Source organism: Corvus moneduloides, chromosome 26 (assembly GCF_009650955.1).
Source record: "Corvus moneduloides isolate bCorMon1 chromosome 26, bCorMon1.pri, whole genome shotgun sequence".
Taxonomy (NCBI): domain Eukaryota; kingdom Metazoa; phylum Chordata; class Aves; order Passeriformes; family Corvidae; genus Corvus; species Corvus moneduloides.
In genome coordinates this window covers 2,361,268-2,380,300 of record NC_045501.1, presented here as the reverse complement: position 1 = coordinate 2,380,300, position 19,033 = coordinate 2,361,268, and the positions used below count along the sequence as shown (strand labels likewise).

The following is a 19,033-nucleotide window of genomic DNA, read 5'->3' as shown; positions in this document are numbered from 1 at the left end:
ACGTGTGCGTGCGTGCATGAACACCTGTGCACATCTGTGCACGCACACACAATGCCACGTGTGTGCACACACCGACACACCTGCACACGCACACGGCCGTGCTGGGACACCCGTGCTGCCAGCCCAAAGCCTTCACACACTCACCCCTTTGCACCCTGTTTGCACATTCCACGTTTTTACACTCACCCCGTGTTTGTACATCCCCTGTTTTCACACTCACCCTATTTTTGCACGCCCCCTCATTTTCACACACGTACCATGTTTGCACCCTCCCCCCATGTTTGTACCCCCCCCACCTTTTCACACCCCTACTATTTGCACACCCACCCCTGTTTGCACACCTCCGTGTTTGCAACCCGTCATTTTCACACCCCCCCTGTGTTTGCACACTCACCCTATTTGCACACTCACCCCCGGTGTTTGCACAGTCGAGTCCTATTTCCACACTCACCCCCATGTTTCAACACAAACACACCCCGTGTTTGCCCACTCTTCCCCGTTTGCTCACCCACACGGTGCTTGTACTCTCACCTCGGTGTTTGCACACTCGCCCCCGTTTCCACCCACCCTTTGCACACTCACTCCCTCCCCCGCCCGCCCTCTCCCCCCCGAACTACCATTCCCATCACCCCCCGTGCCCGCCCTGCCCCGCCGCCCAATCAGCGTGCGGTTTGTTGACAGGTGCCGCCATGGCGGTGCCCAGGCGCTGAGGGCGGCGCCGGGCCACGGTGGGAGACGGCGGGACCCGGCGGGACCTGCGGGCACCGGACCTCGGGGGGCTCCGGGGGGCTCCGGGGCGGCTCCGAGCTCCCCCAGCCCCAGGGAGCGGGCGGACCCCCAGCTGCGCCCCTCCGAAGCCGCTGGGCCGCCTACCCGCGCTCCCCGGCCCGCTCTGCCTTGCCCGGCGGCGTCAGGGCTCCGTCCCGCTCGCCTTGAGCTCTCCGTCCGTAGGGGGACCATGAAGGTGGTGAACCTGAAGCAGGCCATCCTGCAGGCCTGGAAGGAGCGCTGGAGCGACTATCAATGGGCCATAAACATGAAGCGGTTCTTCCCCCGCGGAGCCACCTGGGACATCCTCAACCTGGCAGGTCCGGGGGGAGGCGGGGGGTTCCCCCTCTTTACTGGGCACACAGCGGTGTTTTGGGGGTCTCCACGAGGGCAGTGGGTTGTTTCCCCTAGTGTTCCCCTCTCTGGGGTGCAGACAGGGGTGTTTTGGGGGTTTTTGTTGCATTTTGGCCCCCCCCTTCCCGCACCACTTTTCACGCCAAAATGCCCATTCCCAACCACTTCAGCCCATTCCTGACTGTTCCCCCACCCCTTTCCCACCCCACTGGCTCTGTTTTGGGGTCATTCCCTCCATTTTTCCCCATGGGAAGGTTCAGGGGTCAGCACAGGCTGGCTTTTGGGACAAGGGGAGCAGCTTTGAGTTGAGCCAGGAGAGAATTAGGTTGGAAATTAGGGGAAATTTCTTCATGGAAGGGGTGGTTATGTGTTGGAACAGGTTGTGGTGGAGTCACCATGTGGATATGGCTCTTGGGGGCTTGGGTTAGTGGTGAGATGCTCTTGGAGGTCTTCCCAGCCTTAATGATTCCCCAATTTCCTGATTCTAGCATTGCACAGGAGCCAGGTGCTGCTCCCAAGGCTGCTTCCCACCCTGGCTTCCCAGCCCAACTCAAGGGCATTTCACACAAATCCTGCCAAAGGCTAGGACTGGTTTAAAGATTTGCCAGGCTCTCCTGCTAATTATAGAAACTTGGTGCTGGGATTTTCCCCATGCAGCGAGTCCCTGGATAAATAAACAGAGCTGGGGGTTGCTGCTCCAGGGGGTTTTAAAGGAACCAGCCCCACACAGGCAGCAGCTCTCACTGCTCTGAGTATGGGGATCTTTCCCCTGTGGATGTTTTTCCCCTCCCTCCATCCTCCCAGTGGATTTTCTGTCGGTGTCTGGTTTTTGTCACCTCCTGTCCCCACTGCTGAGCTGCCCCAGCTGGATTTGTCCTCTCCAAGGTGAGGCTGGAGGGGCCAAGTGGAGCTGTGGCCATGGGGAGATGGATTTGCTCTGGATTTATTTGCTGGGGGTGGGGGTGGTTGGCTCAAGGGCTGGTCCTGCTGCTGCCCAGCTGGTCCCCGGGGCTCCCTGGTGCCTGTTCCCACCCTGGTGGCACTGGCTCCTGCTCTGCTGGCAGCAAGGCCTGTGGGATGCTTGGCATGGGCTTGTCTGTGTATCCCCAAAAACAGAGCCAGAGGTGATAATTCTTTATTATTTCTGCAGGAACAGGTTTCTCCTGGCCCACATTTAGCTAGGGCTCAGTGGCTTTGTTGGGGGCAGCTCCTATGCCAGGAGGGGAAGGAGCCGTGTCCCCTTTTCCTTTTGGGAGCCACAAGGGCAGGATGCCGGCCCCGACTGTGAGCATTGTGTGCACACAGGGAGAGCCCATTCCCGAGGTCCCAATGGCTGGAACAGCAGCTCCCTTCCTCACCACAGCCCCCGGAGCTGTCCTTTCCCAAGCTCATGCCTTTCAGCTTGGAAGTACAAAGGAGGGAAAGCTGGCACGAGCTGCTGGGATCACGGCAGGGCCCGGCAGATCGCTGCTGACACGTCTGCAGCGGGGAGCAGCATGTGGCTGGCTCGTGGTGACACTCTGGGATGGGCTGGGGAGGGGACGGCTGCCACCAGCCTTCTGTCCTCATCCCAGACGCTCTTGGCCCAGGATTCAGCCTTGGAGCAAGACCCAGGGAGTCTCCTGCTCCTGCACTCGGCATCCGGCGGTGGCTCCTCCTCCTCGGCTTTGGGGCGACAACTTCCCACCCGGCTGCTACTCCCCCTTTTACATCTGGGTGCTCTGACCTACTTGCAGCCCACGCCACAGCCCGGGGCCTGCTCGGGGAGGTGCTTCCTGCACTCTGCCATGGTTCAAATGGGCAATTAAAGGCTTGGCTGAGCAGATGGGACGGGCAGAGCCCCTCGGGCCACCGAGGGCCAGACGGGCAGGGCTGCACCCAGTGCAGGGGACTGGTGGCCCCAAGCTCAGCCCCAGGTCAAAAGCCATTCGGTGGAGGCTGCAGGAGCCTCCTGGCAAGAAGTGGGAGGGAGGGCAATGTGGAGAGCAGCAGCAGCAATTTTGGGGCTGGAGTGCCCAGGGAGAGCAGTGTTAGCAGGAGGCTGTGTGCTCTGCCTGAATTATTCACCGGCCTGTGCCCGTCAGGGATTAGAAAGTTGTGGGATTCAGTGAATTTAGGAGAACACTGGTGTGGAGTCGCTGTGGTTGGTACAGTTGGACTTTGCTTCCCTGTGGGATGAGGGCAGAACAGTGTGTCTGTGTGTCCCCATGTGCTGACCTGGGACCCTCTTTCCTTGCAGAGGCTCTGCTGGAGCAGGCCATGATCGGGCCGTCCCCAAACCCACTCATCTTGTCCTACCTGAAATACGCCATCAGCTCCCAGGTAAGGACCTGCTGGTGCTGCTGGGGGTCACCTTGCAGCCTCAGTGAGGGCAAAGCTACTGGGGTGTTGTTGGTGGGCAGGCACCCCAAATCCCCATGTGAGCCTCTCTGGGGCTGGGCAGGCACCCCAAATCCCCATGTGAGCCTCTCCTGGGCCGGGGCAGGCAGTGAAGGGCTCAGCGCGTGCCCTGGGCAGGGATGTTTCCATAAATAGCCTCCGCCATTGCCTGGGGTGGGAATTCTGCCCCCCGAGAGTCTCTGCACTCGCTGTGAGCTCCACGCTTTCATATCCCGGCATTTAATATCGCCTGAAGTTTGTGTGAAACACATCAGTGATCACCTAAAAATGTCTGTTTGGATTTGTGCCGGGTCAGTGCCCCGGCCCCGTCTGCGGTGACAGGCAGCGGGGCCGTGCCCTGACCTTGCCGTTCCTCAGCAACGAGCGCGGTGCTGGCACATAGCCCCTGTGACACCGCGCTTGTTTTGGCTTTCTCTGTTGTAGATGGTGTCTTATTCCACGGTGCTGATGGCCATCAGCAAGGTACGGCTCTGGCAGGTGCTCTCAGAGGTTTTGCTCCTTACCCACAACCCCACGAATCCCTTTCCCTCCCCACAGCTCCCACCAAATGTAGGTCAAGTGGAAAGCGATGTCCTGGGCTGAGTCAGCAGCGGGCAGCCGGTGCGGATTAGCACCCGAGCCTTTCTGTGTCCCCCTGGGGATGGGCTGCCGTAGGTCCCCGTGGGTTTTGGGGGTGTGAATGCCTGGTCCCTCTGCCCTGAGGGGCCTGGCAGGCTCCTGCCCTGCGTGTAACCCCATCCCAACCGCTGGAAACCACATCCTGCCGCGGTCAGCGGTGCTGGCGGCGCTGTGGTGATCGGTGCTGGCAGTGCTGTGGTGATCGGAGCTGGCCGTGGAGGAGCTGCCAGGGCCTGGGCCATGCAGCTGCAGCCACACACCACGCTCAGCTGTGGCTTCCCACAGGTGCTTGGTGTCCCTGTGCTGCTTCCATGGGGACAAGCCCTCCATGGCTGCCTCTGCTTGGTGTTGGGAAGCCCCTCACAGGCTGTGACAGACCCCCCACTCCCTTCCTTGTCAGGCTGACCTCAGGCCCCCTACTCAGGGTGACCAAAGGAGGAATGATTTCAGAGAGAATGGTTTCTCTTCCTCCACCTCGTTGTCGTTATGGGGATGGGAGGAGAACGCCGCTGGCAGTCAGCGTTGAAAATTTTGGGGGATTGCAGGCTGAGCTCGGAGTTGTGCCGTGAAGCCCTGGCGAGGTGGGGACCCCTCCAGCGGGCCTGGTGCCGATCCGGGGGGGAAAGATGCGCTCCCAGGGGAGGGTAAAGCAGAGCCCACCCCAGCTCTGCTCTGAAGGGCTCGGGCTCGTTGCTGTTACCCGGTGCCGCGTTCGGAGGGGCGGGCACAGCGCTGACCTTGACAGCCGAGCCTTCCTCCTTCAGCACAGCGTGGGTCCAGCGCGGAGCTGCGGGCAAGCTCCGGCCCGGCGGGGCTCCCCATCTGCTCTGGGAGGAGGCGGGGGGGCCGCGCTTCTGCTGCCTCCCGCCCCCAGCCCCGCGGCCAGCCGGGCTGTTGGCGCTGCCAGCCCCACCGAGCCGGGGGTGGGCAGGGGGCTGGCGTCCGGCCACCACTGCCGTGCCAGGGCAGCGCAGCCCCGGCCGGAGGCTGCAGAGAAAACGCAGCCCCGGCCCTGCTGCCGCGGCCCCACCGCCTCTCACCCCCCCGGGAGGGCACGACCTGGCCGACAGACAGTCCTGACCTACTTCTCATTCAAGTGGCTTCTGGGCAGCTGCCAGGGGGAGTGTCCTGTGGCCGCAGCGCCTGGCCCGGCCCTGGAGGAAGGGCTTGAGCTTGTTTCGGGAGCTGCCGGAGCAGCCCCCATCTGAAGTCTCTCTGTGTTCCCCTGCTCTAGTTCGATGACTTCTCCCGGGACTTGTGTGTCCAGTCGCTCTTGGAGATCATGGACATGTTCTGTGACCGCCTCAGGTACTGTGTGACGTTCCAGCGCTGCCATCTCTGCCCTGGCTGTGCCATGGGCAGAACCAGGAGTCAGCGGAGCCTGGGGGTCCTGTCTGATCCCAGGATACTCACCATGGCAGAGGAAGGCAGGTTCCCCCGCCAGCTCTGTGTCCATTCCCAAGTTGCTGCCTTGTGAGTGGCAGCACAGGGACAGAAGAAGGAATCCAAACCCCACCAGCTTTGTGGGAAGCTGCAGGAAACCCCCCCCTATTCTGGGATAAACCTCACCATGGTTTTCCTGCCCAGCTCAGGTAGATGGGGTGGGGTGGGTGTAAGACCCACGGTCCGAAGGTCTCCGTTTCCTTTCCCTCTGCACCTTCCCAGGCCCTGGCTGTGTGTCCCAGTCTGGTCCTGCCTGTGCTGCCCCAGGCGCTGCCTTGTTTTTTTCCTTTATGCTCTTCCGCTGGTGTTGCAGGACCCAGGGGAGTCCAGACAACTCAGGCCACAAAAACTTTTTTAGAAAGCTCAGAAATCTTCCTGTTAACCCCTGACAGCCTCTTCTGGGAGGTGAGAGCATGCGGCAGGGAGGATGAGGAAGGCTCTTCAATGAGATGAAATGAAGCAGCAGCAATGAATATGCATCAGTGGCAGATGTTGACAAGGAGCTGTCGCTGGCCAACTGCAGAGCCGGCCCTTAATCCGCTCCTGCCTGCTCTGATCCTCTGCTTAATTTGATCAAAACTTCTGGCCCCAATGATTTGTGCATCAGGAGGGGAAAGCGTTCACCTCTCGCAGTGTACTGATCGATGCTGAGCCTCTCTTAGCAAGATAATTTGATTAAAAGCTTGGAAAGTTTCCCTGTAGTGGAGTGGCCAGCGAGGAGGCTGCATGGCGGGGGGTGGGGATGTCTCCTTCCCCCTGGCACAGCGGGAACGCTGGTGGGATGAGCAGGCTGGGATCTGCAGCAGAGGAGTGGGCTGGAAGCGCGGGACCTGGTTTTGGGTTCCCCGGCCTACCCTGTGTCTGTGCCTCAGTTTCCCCACACACAGTGAGGATATTCCCGCTTCTCTCCTGTCCCAGCTGCCACGGCAAAGCCGAGGAGTGCATCAGCCTGTGCCGGGCGCTGCTGAGTGCCCTCACCTGGCTCCTGCGCTGCGCTGCCTTCTACGCCGAGAAGGTGAAGGAGCCGCTGGAGCAGGCGGCGGCGGAGAACCAGCTGAAGATGTGCCTAGAGCGGCTGGAGAAGGTGCTCAGCAGCACCAAGAACCGTGCCCTGATCCACATCGCCAAGCTGGAGGAGACGTGTACGTCCCTGCCCCGCGCGCTGGCCCTGGGGAGATGTCACTGCCACCTCTCCCTTCCCCCTGCCCGGCTCCTGCCGCATTGTCCCTGCGGCTCCAAGCCTATCCATCTTCCAGCCCTGTTGCTGTAACCGTCTCCTCCCTGGCTCTGTGCCACCCTCTGCCCCCTTCCCTCCATGCTGCCCTTGGAAGAGGAGCAGAATTAATGTGAAGGCTGTGTGAGCTGTTCTGGGCGCGTGGCAAGCCCTGTGCTCCGACAGCCTGGCACAGCCCCACGCCTTCATCTGTGCCTGTGTCTGGCCAGGGGGCTGTGCCAGGCTGGGCTTGGGATGGGAGCTGCTGGGGGCACACAGACCCCCGGGTTGGGGCTGCATCACCAGGAGGGACCCCCAGCCTCTTCAGCCCCTCTGCTGCTGTAGGCCTTGGAGTTGGCCTGCCTGGCTTCCCCGTGTGCCACTGTCCCCTCGCTGAATCCCTGCCTTCCCTTCCCAGCCTCCTGGAGCACCGTGGAGCAGTCCCTCGTCAAGCTGGGGGAGAACCTGAACAACCTTGGCAGCTCCCCACTGCGGAGCCAGGCTGATGACTGCGTCTCCCTCATCAAGAGGTGGCTGTGTTCTGCTGCCCCGTGGGCTTGAGGGGCAAAATGGGTCTGAGCCCCACTCTGAGTCCCCCAGACTCCCTGCTCTGAGGGCTGAGAGCCTCCTGCCTCCCTCCACACTGGCTCCCGGCTTCCCTGTCCCTTCCCAGCTCAGATCCCTGATCCAGCAGGGGCTTCCCAGTGGAGAGGGGACAGGGCTAGTGGTGACTTGTTGCAGAAGAGTCTTACCCAGGGGTTGCTCCTCTGGTGACCCTGGGACCGTTTACCATCCCTCAGCTACTCTGGCCACACCAGAGCTGCTGTTCCTGCTCTGGATCCCCCTGGAATTGCTCCCAGGGCCTGAGGGCTTGGCTGTGCCTTGGAACTCCCAGGCACAGGTGTTCCAGTGTCCTGCCCCAGGGCAGCAAAGGTCAGAGGCTTGGCCAGGGAATGGGAGTGGGACAGGAGGAGCAGGAATCTGTCCCTTCAGGGCTCCAGTGACCCTGGGCTGTCCTTTCCCACCCAGCATCCCCACCATGCTCTCAGTCCACTCGGAGCAGCTGAACAAGACAGGCTTCCCCACTGTGCACGCTGTGGTGCTGCTGGAGGGCACCATGAACCTCACGGGAGAGACCCAGCCACTGGTGGAGCAGCTGATGATGGTGAAGAGGATGCAGGTACAGAAGTGACAGCGTGTTCTCTTGCTCAGGCAGCCTGGGGCTGTGGGGCCTGGCCACAGCTCCATGCCATGTGTCTCCTTGTGCTGGTCCTGGTCCAAGGGAGCAGTGGAAGCCCATCAACACCTCTGCAGGGGTTCAGGGTTTGGCTGTGGTGGGGGGATGTGCTTTGCTGCCAGCCCAGCACTGGGAGGGCTTGTGTGTGTGCCCCACAGCGCATCCCCTCCCCGCTCTTTGTGCTGGAGATCTGGAAAGCCTGTTTTGTGGGCCTCATCGAGTGTCCCGAGGGCACGGAGGAGCTCAAGTGGACAGCTTTCACCTTCCTGAAGGTAGGGCCCAGCTGCAGCCCCGAGTCCCTGCCCTTTTCCTGCACGTCTGGCTCCTGCTGAGCCCTGAGCTCTGCCAGAGCAATCAGTCCTTCTCTCTTGCAGTGTGCCCTTCACCCACAGTGTGCCCCTTGGGGTGCCCCCCCACCCCAAAATGTGCCCCTTGGGGTGCCCCCCCACCCCAAAATGTGCCCCTTAAGGTGTCCCACACCCCACAGTATGCCCCCCACAGCTCACCATGTGCTCCTCAGGGTGCCTCCACTCCCCACAATGTGCCCCTTGGGGTCCATCCCACCTGAGCCCACCCCAGGCCTCCTGTCACCCACTGAGCAGGAGTCCAGGGGCCTCCTTTCAGCCCAGCCTCACTTTGTTTGGCAGAGTGGGTTTTCCTGAGGTGTTGTGGGGGAAATGTGGCTCCAGGTGATGGTGGAAGGACACTGCAGAGGGGAACAGGGGCACAAAATCCCCTGGGTGCACACACTGCTCCAGAAATGCTCCTTTCCTGGGGCTGGGAGAGCAGCTGTGTGCAGCTGTGTTGGTGTGGGCTGGTGCTGCTGGGGGGTCCCAGCTGTGGAATGGGGACTGCCCTGATGTCACTCTGTGCCCTGTGTCTTTCAGATGCCCCAAGTGCTGGTTAAACTCAAGAAGTATCCCCAGGGGGACAAGGTGAGTCTGGAGGGCCGTCTGTGGGGCCTGTGTGTGTCACGGTGGTGCTGTGCCTGGCCTGCACGGGGAAATGGTCCCTGTCCCAAGAACCTTCCCTAACAGAGCAGGTGGGGGCAGGGAGGGTGGGCCTGTGCCAGCAGCATGGTGAGCTGAGTGCCTGGCTTTGTGTTTGCCAGGATTTCACTGAGGACGTGAACTGTGCCTTCGAGTTCCTGCTGAAGTTGACCCCTCTGCTCGACAAAGCCGACCAGCGCTGCAAGTGAGTGTTCACCATGGCCAGAGCTACCACGTGGCCACATGCCACAACCACCCTGTCCCCGCTGCAGGGTGCTGGGGCAGCTCCTGGCAGGGCTGGGTTAGTTTCTGATCCCTTTTCTTCTTCCTGAGGCCTTGCTGCTGCCACATGAGTGAAGCAGTGAGTGTGTGACATCTGAGTCACATGTGACACCCAGAGCTGCTCTGGACCCTGCAGCACCCTCAGAGGGGTGGGACAGGGCCAGGAGGGCAGCTCAGGAGTCCCCCTGCCCTGTGGCACTGTCTGGGGTGGCAGGAATGCTCTCCTTGGGACTACAGCTCTCCTCTCTCTTCCAGCTGCAACTGCATGAGCCTGCTCCTGCAGGAGTGCAGCAAGCAGGGTCTGCTCTCTGAGGCCAACATGAACAACCTCATCGACAAACGGTACAGCCACACCAAAGTCTGGGAAACCCCCAGAAGTGGGGTTGGAGCACCTGGTTTTGGGGGGGGGAGCATGAGGGAGCAGCTGTGCTGACACTGGGGGACTGCAATTGGGACGTGGCGGCCTGGAGGGTTGGGCTGCTGCTTTTGGGACAGGTTGGGTACAGGCAGAGTCTGTCCCCTAAGAGAGGCAGCTGGTGGTGGCCTGGGGCAGTGGCTGTCCCTTGGGGCTGCCAGTGGTGGAGAGAGGGAGGCAGGTGATGGATTCCTACACACTGGCCCTTCTTTGGGGTCCCCCAGGGCGGCAGACAAGGAAAATTCTCCGTCTCTGAAATCGGCCGAGAACGCCAACATCCAGCCAAACCCGGGGCTCATCCTGAGGGCTGAGCCCACTGTCACCAACATCCTGAAGGTGAGTGCCCTTCTGCAGCCTTGCTGGGCTGGCTGGGCTCAGCCCTGGAGCCCCTGACCAGCAGCATCAGTCTACCAGGCAGCCAGGGCAGTTGGGAGGTGCCAGATCTCCCGCTGCCCTGGGGTGGAGTAGTGGAGAAAACACAGGAGCCTTGCTGCTCCATTGTGGAGATTAGGAGCTCCCCTCCTCCTTCCCAGGAAGCTGGAGGAGCTGTCAGGTGGCATGTCATCAGTGCCAGCAGCCTGAGCCCCGCCAGCTCTGCCCATCCCGCTGCTTCCTGTGTGCATCTCCCCTGTTCCCTGGAGACTCCCCACGTCCTTGTGTCACTCTGGTGGTTTTGCTGCTGCTGAGTGACAAGGGATGTTTTCCTGCTGATGGCAGGGGCTCAGAGGTCTCCATCCCACCTCTCCCAAATCCAGCAGGTCCCTGCTCCTCAAGGTCTTTTGCAGCTGATCAACTCTGTGCCCCAAAAGCTGGAGTTTGTGGCTGCTCTGTAGCACACATTCCCCATGACTTCTCTTTCCTCTTACTTTTTTGCTTGTAGACCATGGATGCAGATCACTCCAAGTCCCCTGAGGGCCTGCTGGGGGTCCTGGGTCACATGCTGTCTGGGAAGAGCCTGGACTTGCTGCTGGCAGCGGCAGCGGCCACTGGGAAGCTGAAATCCTTCGCTCGGAAGTTCGTCAAGTGAGTGTCCACTTGCATGGCACTGTGACTGGTGACCAGGGGACTGGGGGGAGCAGGCAGCCCCCTAAACTGCCCCTTAGACAGGACTGGATGTGCCTCTGCCCCTGTGGAGCCCTGGGGTGGGCTGGGATCTCAGGGAGGCTGCACCCCACAGCACCTTTTCTTTGCGTGAACAGGGCAAAGAATTAGAGCCAGGTTGGTCTGGGGGTGTTCAGAGAACTGAAGGCCATGGCAGAGCCCCAGACCCAGGGCTGTGTGTCCCTGCTGTCCCCAGACACGTGTGTCCTGCTTGGTGCACACACACCAGCACACACGTGGGGCTGTGTGATGGGCTCCCCTGAGGTGACTTGACCCACACCAGCCTCAGGGTGCATGGGGGGGCCTGTTTGGGGGTCTCTGCTCCGAAACGTCCACAGAGCTGGCTCTGGGGAGAGCCCTTGGTGTGGGATGAGCAGCGTGGCCAGACCTGAGTGGCCACAGGGAGTGGACACAGGGAGGAGGTGACTTGTCCCTGCAGTGCTGGAGGGTGTCCGCAGAGCCAGGCCTCACGTCTCCTGCCCCTCTGTGCTGGGATGGAGTCTGGGGGGGTTCTGCAGGCCAGGCAGCCCTCTGCTCGTCTCGGGGTTGGGAATTGTCTGGTTGGACTGATGATGCTTTGCTGCCACTCTCTGCCCCTCCAGGCTGAATGAATTCACCAAGCAAATCACCGGAGAAATCTGTAAGTGTGTGTGCGTCTGTGCATGGGGTGATTGGAGCTGTGCCCCCCCTGCTGCCCGTGCTGGGATGTTCTGGGGCCTGGCTGGATTAAACTGGGACTGGCTGTGGTGCCAGAGCAAGCTGAGCTGTGCCAGGCTGTGGGGGTGCTGGCAGGGAGGGGGCCATGTGCCAGCAGGGATCTGGGCTCCTGAGGACGTGCTGCCTTCGTGTGCGTGTCCATCCCAAATGTGGGGTGTTCCCAAGGGCTCCCTCTCCCCAGCTGAGCCCGGGGGCCCCTTGGCTCCCTCCCTGGAAGGGGTGATGTGTCAGCACAGCCCAGATAAGGACTCTGACTCTGTGTGATGAAACTTGCAGAGTGCTCTGACCTTCCATGGCAAGGGGGGCCCCGCTTGGGCTGGGGCTGCCCAGAGGGAGGCTGGAGCTGCTCTGAGGGCTCAAGCAGAGGCAGATGAGGTGGGGGGAGGCACTTGGCACATCCCCTTGTTCGCACAGAAGCACTGTGGGGGTTAGAAAAGCTGTGTGGGGGAAGCAGGGCCTCGGCCCCCGCGCTCGTGGGGTTCTGCCTCCCTCGCCCTGCCGAGGCCAGAGAGCCTCAAGGTCTTTATTTCTCCTCCCTCAGCCAAGAGTGGCCCAGTCCGGGCTCTGCTCTTTGACATCTCCTTCCTCATGCTGTGCCATGTGGCCCAGACCTATGGCTCAGAGGTAAGGATCCTCCGAGGGGATGAGAGGATGGGACTGGATCCTGTGAGGGAGGGAAGGATGGGGCTGTGTCCTCCGAGGGGCTCTCACCCTGCCAGCTCAGCCCCTGCGCTGCTGCAGCCTTTCAGCCTCCTCTAGTGGCCAGCCTGCCAGTGTCCCCACTGTCCCTGCAGCCACTCCACAGGCCAGGGCACAGCACCCAGCGCCTGCCACCTGGAAATCTCTCCCTGGAGCTCTGTGGGTGCCAGGTGATGGAGTGGGACTGGCTGTCGCCTCCCTGAGGACTTGGGCTATGCTGCATTGATGGGCAGTGGGATCAATGGGAATGCTGTTTCCAACAGCCGCGGAGCTCACCAGGCTCCTCCCAGTTTGCCCCTCCAGTCTGGCACTGGTTAGGTGGGGGGTCACACGGCCAGGCAGTGTCAGCCCTCCCCCATCCAAGGAGGAACTCAGCCCTGCTCAGGAAGCAGCACTTTGGTTGCATGAAAATTTTCCAGGTTTCGACATCTGTGTGTGTTTGGAGGTGAAACGATACCGAAACACTGGGAATGCGGAGAAGGGGGGGAGAGAGGGGTCCTGCCCAGCCAGCCCTGGGAGCAGGGAGGGGGGACCAGGCAGGGACGGATGTGCCCAGGGCTGTCCAATGAGATCTCATCCCCCTCTCCCAGCCCGGTGGCTTTCTTGCCCAGCTGCTGCTGAACAGATGTGCAAAACTTTTTTTGGACAAAAATAGTGTCCCCTGGGTGACACAGGCTGAGGGGAGGAAGTGACGTGTGGGGTTCCCAGCTCATGGCCCCCACAGGACCCTCCCAGCTGGGCTGTGCAACCCCAGCCCTGGGGACCCTGTGAGGGGCTTGATGGGACGGGGGGACAAGGGACGTGTTTGAGCAGGATGCGGTGACCCCGTGGCCACACTCGCAGCTGGCCTGGCATCTCTCCTCTGAGCTGGGCTGTGTTCTGCTGGGGAGGCCCCTGGTATTGGGGGAAACCACAGCCCGCAGATGGGAAACCAGTGCCTTACTGGGGGCTGACCAGTGCCTTACTGGAGGCAGACCAGTGCCTGTCTCTCCCTCCAGGCCACAGGGCGGCGCTGTTCCCACGGCCATGAGCACCCCCGGGTGGGGACAGACCCCAGGGTGGGGGTCAGGCCCCAGGGTGGGGGTCCCCAGCAGGGTCCCTGCAGCATGCAGACCCCGTGCCGGTTCCTTTCCAGGTGATCCTGTCAGATTCCAACCCTCCGGGTGAGGTGCCCTTCTTCGAGACCTGGATGCTGACCTGCATGCCCGAGGAGGGGAAGATCCTCAACCCCGATCACCCCTGCTTCCGCCCGGATTCCACCAAGGTGGAGTCCCTGGTTGCCCTCCTCAACAACTCCTCTGAGATGAAGCTGGTGTAAGAGCCCACCCATGTGCCTACCCTGCCATGCCTGGGAGGAACCCCCAGCCCAGCTCCCCTGCCCCATAGCTGTGCCTGAATCCCCATCTGCCCCCAACAGGCAGATGAAGTGGCACGAGGTGTGTCTGAGCATCTCAGCCGCCATCCTGGAGATCCTCAACGCCTGGGAGAATGGAGTCCTCACCTTTGAGTCGATCCAGGTGGGGCTGGTGGGGGACTGTGCTGTGTACTGAGGCGGGGCCAAGACTCCAGAAGCTGTGGGGTACCCTGTTCTCCTGCTGTGATCTCTCTGACAGCCACCTCGGAGCTTGCTGTGACTTTTGAGTGAGGAACTGATGTGGCTCCAGCCCCTCATTCCTGCTCCAAACTGTCCCGTGGGTGGCAATGGGACTGGCAGGGACAGTGTCACCCATGGAGGAGAGAAGGGCTTGGACCCTGCAGTCGGGACCCACAGCCCTGGGAGGTGCTGGCTGCGCGTCCACCTGGCTGTGCTCATCCTCTGCTCTGTCTGCTCTCCTAGAAAATCACGGACAACATCAAGGGGAAGGTGTGCAGCATGGCGGTGTGTGCCGTGGCCTGGCTGGTGGCTCATGTCCGCATGCTGGGCCTGGATGAGCGGGAGAAGTCCCTGCAGATGATCCGGCAGCTCGCCACCCCCCTGTACGGAGAGAACACGCTCCAGTTCTACAACGAGCGGTGAGCTTGGGGACACGGGCCTGTTCCTGCCCTGCTGCCACTTCCCAGAACCACATCTCCTGCCCTGCTTCCCCTTTTCCACTTCCTGATGCTGTGCCATCTCCTGCCCTGCTTCTGCCTCCCAGTGCCATGGCCTCCTGCCCTGATTCCACTTCCTGATCTCATGTCATCTCCTGCCCTTCTTCCTCTTCCCAGTGCCATGCTATCTTCCCTGTTTCTGCTTCCCAGTGCCATGTCATCTCCTGCCCTGCTTCCACTTCCCAGTGCTGTGTCATCTCCTGTTTCCATTTCTTGGTGCTGTGCCATCTCCTGCCCAGCTCCAACTTCCCGGTGCCGTGCCCTTCTCTGCCCCACTGTCCCTTCCCAGTGCCCCCTGACGCTGTCTCTCCTCCTCAGCGTGGTGATCATGAGCTCCATCCTGGAGCACATGTGTGCAGACGTCCTGCAGCAAACGGCCACGCAGATCAAATTCCCTTCCACTGGCATGGACACCATTCCCTACTGGAATCTTCTGCCCCCCAAGAAGCCCATCAAGGAGGTGCTGACCGGTGTGTTCACCAAAGTGCTGGAGAAGGGCTGGGTCGACAGCCGCTCCATCCATATCTTCGACACCCTGCTGCACATGGGAGGGGTCTACTGGTTCTGCAACAACCTGGTCAAGGTACGAGGGGGCAGGAGGGACCCCCAGTGCTGGGCGGGGTGCTGAGGCCAGGACTGGTGGGTCTAGTTTGTGTTCCCAGTGTCCTGGGTGTCCCTGGGCTGGGCGCTGGGACAGTTTTGGCACTGGAGGGGAGTGGAGCAGGCCCACCTCTCCCCCCCTGCCGTGCAGGAGCTGCTGAAGGAGACGCGGAAGGAGCACACGCTGAGGGCCGTGGAGCTGCTCTATGCCATCTTCTGCCTGGACATGCAGCAGCTGACGCTGACACTGCTGGGCCACATCCTGCCCAACCTGCTGACAGACTCCTCCAAGTGGCACACCCTCATGGACCCCCCCGGGAAGGCCCTGGCCAAGTAAGACCCCAGACCCATGGAGACTGTCTCCTCAAGGCCTGTTTGGGGAGATGGGGGAGTGATCTGTGCTGGGATGAGGGTCCAGCTGCCCAAATCCCACTCTGGCTCCAACAGTTCGCACTTTGGTCCCCATTCCCTGCTGTCCCCGCTCTGAGAAGGGACCTGTTGTGTCCCATCCCAGCTCACTCTCTGGGCTCTGCCACTCCCCCTGCTCACACCCTGTCCTCAGATGGGCTGGCAGCACCTGGCTGTGTCCCTGCTCTGTCCCCAGGCTCTCTGTGTGGTGTGCCCTGAGCTCCTACTCCTCCCACAACAAGGGCCAGGCCTCGGCCCGGCAGAAGAAGAGGCACCGGGAGGACATCGAGGTGTGTCTGGGTGGAGCAGGGGCTGGCTGAGGGCTCTCTGTGCCCAAAAGCAGCAGTGGTTGGGGGAGGTGAGGGTGACAGGAGTGGGTGGGTGAAGCCAGACTCCCTGCCCAGCTTCTCTGGGCTCTCTGAGACCTTCCAACCTTAAAATCCAGGATTCTCCCTTCTGTTTTCTGGGCAAGGGGCTGTAATGAGCTGGTCAGTATGTGTCTGGCCCCACCCAGGCTGGGGTGCTCTGGGTGAACAGAGATCAGATCCTGGGCCGTGGGGCTGTGCAGAGCCCAGGGTGGGTCACCACCCCCGTGCAGGGTGAAGGGCTGGTGGGGCTGACCCCCCTGTCCCCCCAGGATTACATCAGCCTGTTCCCCCTGGATGACACACAGCCCTCCAAGCTCATGCGGCTGCTCAGCTCCAACGAGGAGGATTCCAACATCCTCTCCAGCCCCAGTAAGTGCACGAGGGGAGGGGGGACGGCTCCCCTGCCTCGCTGTCCCTTTTGGGTGTGAAATGTGTATTTGCATAAAAACCCTTCCCTTCCCAAACCAGCCGGGTGAGGATTTAGAGCTCTCAAGTGGTTTTTGAGTTATCTTGGAGTTTTTTCATTTGCGGAAGGCCAATTTCTTTATTTTTCTGATCAGAACAACTTAAAAGGGTGAGGTTAAACCTTCCCTTCGTGCCAGTGCCCCCCAGCCCAGCACCCCACACCCAAGGGGCTCAGGGGGGGGCTTTGTGTCCCTCCAGCCACCCCGCATGGGACCACAGCTGGAGGTGACATTCCTGGTGTCTGGGGCCAAATCCTGACATTCCACTGCTGTTAACAAGGCTGGAGTGGAGCGGATGAGGCCCCGCCAGTCACATCCGTGTCCCTGCAGTGTCACGGGTTGCGGCAGCTCTGGCGGGACTTGCTGGAAGGGGTCCACGTCCTACCCAGTGGGTGCTGTCACAGCTCCCACATGCATTGTCCACACTCCTGGGCAGTGAGTCAGGACATTCCCAGGTTGTTTCTCTCCTTATCCCAAATTACTCTATATATTAGTTTTCGACACATCCATTGACCTTCGGTTTCAGTTGGTTTCATTACTGTCGAAATATGGGCTTTTCCCTTTATTTCACTTATCTTCTTTTACCTCCTGAGGCAGCAGTCCCACCTCTTCCCAGTGACATTCAGGACTTTTTTGGGCTATTTGCTGCAGTGATGTGGAAATGCTGCTTCCTGCAGCCACCACGTAACTCATGTGATTCCATGAGAAAAGTGTGGGAGGGCTTTCTTTTTTTGGTGAGCATCCTCAGAGCAGCACAAGGTGGATCCTGCAGATTTGGGCAGGGGCTGTGGGCCATGGGGTGAACAAGAGCCTTCCCAAGGGGATTCCCATCCCGTTGGAGCGGACCTGACCCAGTTCTTCCACAGGAGCGCCCAGCAGCACTCCACAGCTGGGGTCAGCTCAATCCTCCTGGTCTGTCCCAGGATTTGCTGCTAGATTTGGACGTGCCTCAGCTCTGATAGCTGGATTGCGCCCTGACAGTGAGATGGGAGGGCTGCTGTGCAGCTGTTGAACATCTGGCTCTCACACAGGATGTGTAACTTGTGTGTTGCTGCTGTTCTCCTCTGCTCCCGTTCGTGACACCACGAATCACACCCCAAAAGCAGTGTGGGGAACCCATTAGGGCTCCGTGTGGGCTGGCAGAGGGGACAGGGACAGGGCAGAGACCATCTGTGCTGTGTTTCTGGGGTGCCCCATTGGCACAGACTGTTGGGTACGGGGGGCCTAAACCTCTTCTGCACGACAGGGTTGCCTCATGGCAAAGCCCCTCCTAGAGCTGGGTGACCTCGAGTGGCCAGAGCTGGCCGGGGTGGGCACATTGGCTTGACCAAAGGGGCCATGAGGCTGTTCCTGACTCTCTGCTCCTGCCCACAGATCGCTCCATGAGCAGCTCACTCTCTGCCTCCCAGCTCCACACCGTCAGCATGAGGGACCCGCTGAACCGGGTGCTGGGTAAGGTGGGGATGGGTCTGTGGGGTCACATCCAACCACTGGGACACCAGTGGGAAGTTCAGGCCACCCCTGGCCTCCCAGAAGTGACCTGACTGTTGATCTCTCTCTGTGTGACCTGACTGTTGATCTCTCTCTGTGTGACCTGGCTGTTGATCTCTCTCTGTCCCCACAGCAAACCTCTTCCTGCTCATCTCTTCCATCCTGGGGGCCAAGACAGCCGGCACCCACACCCAGTTTGTCCAGTGGTTCATGGAGGAGTGTGTGGAGTGCCTGGAGCAGGGCAGCCGTGGGAGCATCCTCCAGTTCATGCCCTTCACCATGGTGGGTCTAGTGCCTGTGACACGCCTGGGGGTGCACCAGGGTCCCGTGGGATGGGCACATCCCAGGGTCCTGCTGACACTCACCTGTGCTTCTTCTCTGTCCCTGGGCAGGTTTCAGAGCTGGTGAAGGTGTCCACCATGTCCAGTCCCAAAATCGTCCTGGCCATCACTGACCTCAGCCTGCCCCTGGGCCGCCGCGTCGCCGCCAAGGCCATTGCTGCGCTGTGAGCGGGGCTGCTCCGGCCAGGGGGGATCCCTGAGGATCCCTGGGATCTCACTGATCATCTGGATGGCTGGGACGGCCTCTGTCAGTGCAGCTGCTGGAGGCTGCTCCCGCGGCACACGGAGCCGTCTCCTTGCTCTGCCTCATGGCACCTTTGAGACTGAAACACCCCCTATTTTTTTTTATTCTATAAATCAATCCTTTTGTAGAACCAGCTTTTGCCTCATCTATAGTTGGGGTCCTGGGACTCCCCAAAACCCCTCGATTCTGGGGGTGATGGGGAGCCAGCAGCCAAGTCCTGTGCTGGGCAGGGGGGGATCCCTGTCCCAGACCTCAGAGTGGGTGGTGGGCTGCCCGTGGTGCTCCGGCCGGGAGCGGGTGCTGCCCTGGGTAGGGCAGGGATGCTTCCCTGCTGTGCTGTCAGCCACAAGCGGGGTCTTGTTGGGAATTCCTCCCAGTGAGTGTGAGTTTTTGTTGGAATTCCTTCCCATGAGTGTGAGCTCTTGGAATTCCTTCCCATGAGTGTGAGCTCTTGGAATTCCTCCCCGTGAGTTCCGTCCGCGGTGAGCACGGCACTGGCAGTGGGTGAGTAACTGTGGCCTCGCCAGCACCACACTGGCTTCGTGCTGGGACAGGCTCCTCTGGGACTGTCCCCACACCCTGTCAACTGCTCCAGCAGTGAATCCTCCCGGCGCTGTCACCAACTCCTGTCCCCGAGGGGATGGCAGGGCCAGGGCCGCTGCACCTCTGCTCCTTCCACTGGTGTTGACTCACAAGAAAGGGGAAAGCGGGGCCAGCGGGCCCCAGCCCTTCCCTCAGGGCACTGTGACTGATCCCACTCCCGGCGCTGGGCTGTGCCTCTGCCCCCTTG

At 60.9% G+C, this 19,033-nt stretch overlaps 1 protein-coding gene across 1 annotated transcript; it reads left to right on the top strand.

Annotated features, from left to right (window-relative positions):
- Positions 1-680: 680 nt before the first annotated feature.
- On the top strand, positions 681-18,376 carry MED24 (mediator complex subunit 24). Its single transcript, XM_032134182.1, has 25 exons — positions 681-1,088; positions 3,362-3,444; positions 3,946-3,984; positions 5,375-5,448; positions 6,502-6,725; positions 7,215-7,326; positions 7,826-7,976; positions 8,192-8,305; positions 8,921-8,968; positions 9,145-9,227; positions 9,560-9,646; positions 9,944-10,055; positions 10,600-10,742; positions 11,423-11,460; positions 12,079-12,161; positions 13,372-13,550; positions 13,654-13,753; positions 14,074-14,249; positions 14,646-14,910; positions 15,079-15,260; positions 15,532-15,625; positions 15,973-16,072; positions 17,542-17,619; positions 17,792-17,940; positions 18,051-18,376. The coding sequence occupies exons 1-25, from the start codon at positions 959-961 to the stop codon at positions 18,165-18,167; spliced, it is 2,961 nt and encodes a 986-aa protein (XP_031990073.1). The 5' UTR covers positions 681-958; the 3' UTR covers positions 18,168-18,376.
- Positions 18,377-19,033: the final 657 nt, after the last annotated feature.

Excerpts from the sequence above, each read along its gene's own strand:
- MED24 (XM_032134182.1), top strand. The coding sequence starts at position 959 with ATGAAGGTGGTGAACCTGAAGCAGGCCATCCTGCAGGCCTGGAAGGAG. Across the intron at positions 15,261-15,531 it reads CCCGGGAAGGCCCTGGCCAA|GCTCTCTGTGTGGTGTGCCC; the intron begins GTAAGACCCCAG and ends CTCTGTCCCCAG. Across the intron at positions 17,620-17,791 it reads CCCGCTGAACCGGGTGCTGG|CAAACCTCTTCCTGCTCATC; the intron begins GTAAGGTGGGGA and ends CTGTCCCCACAG.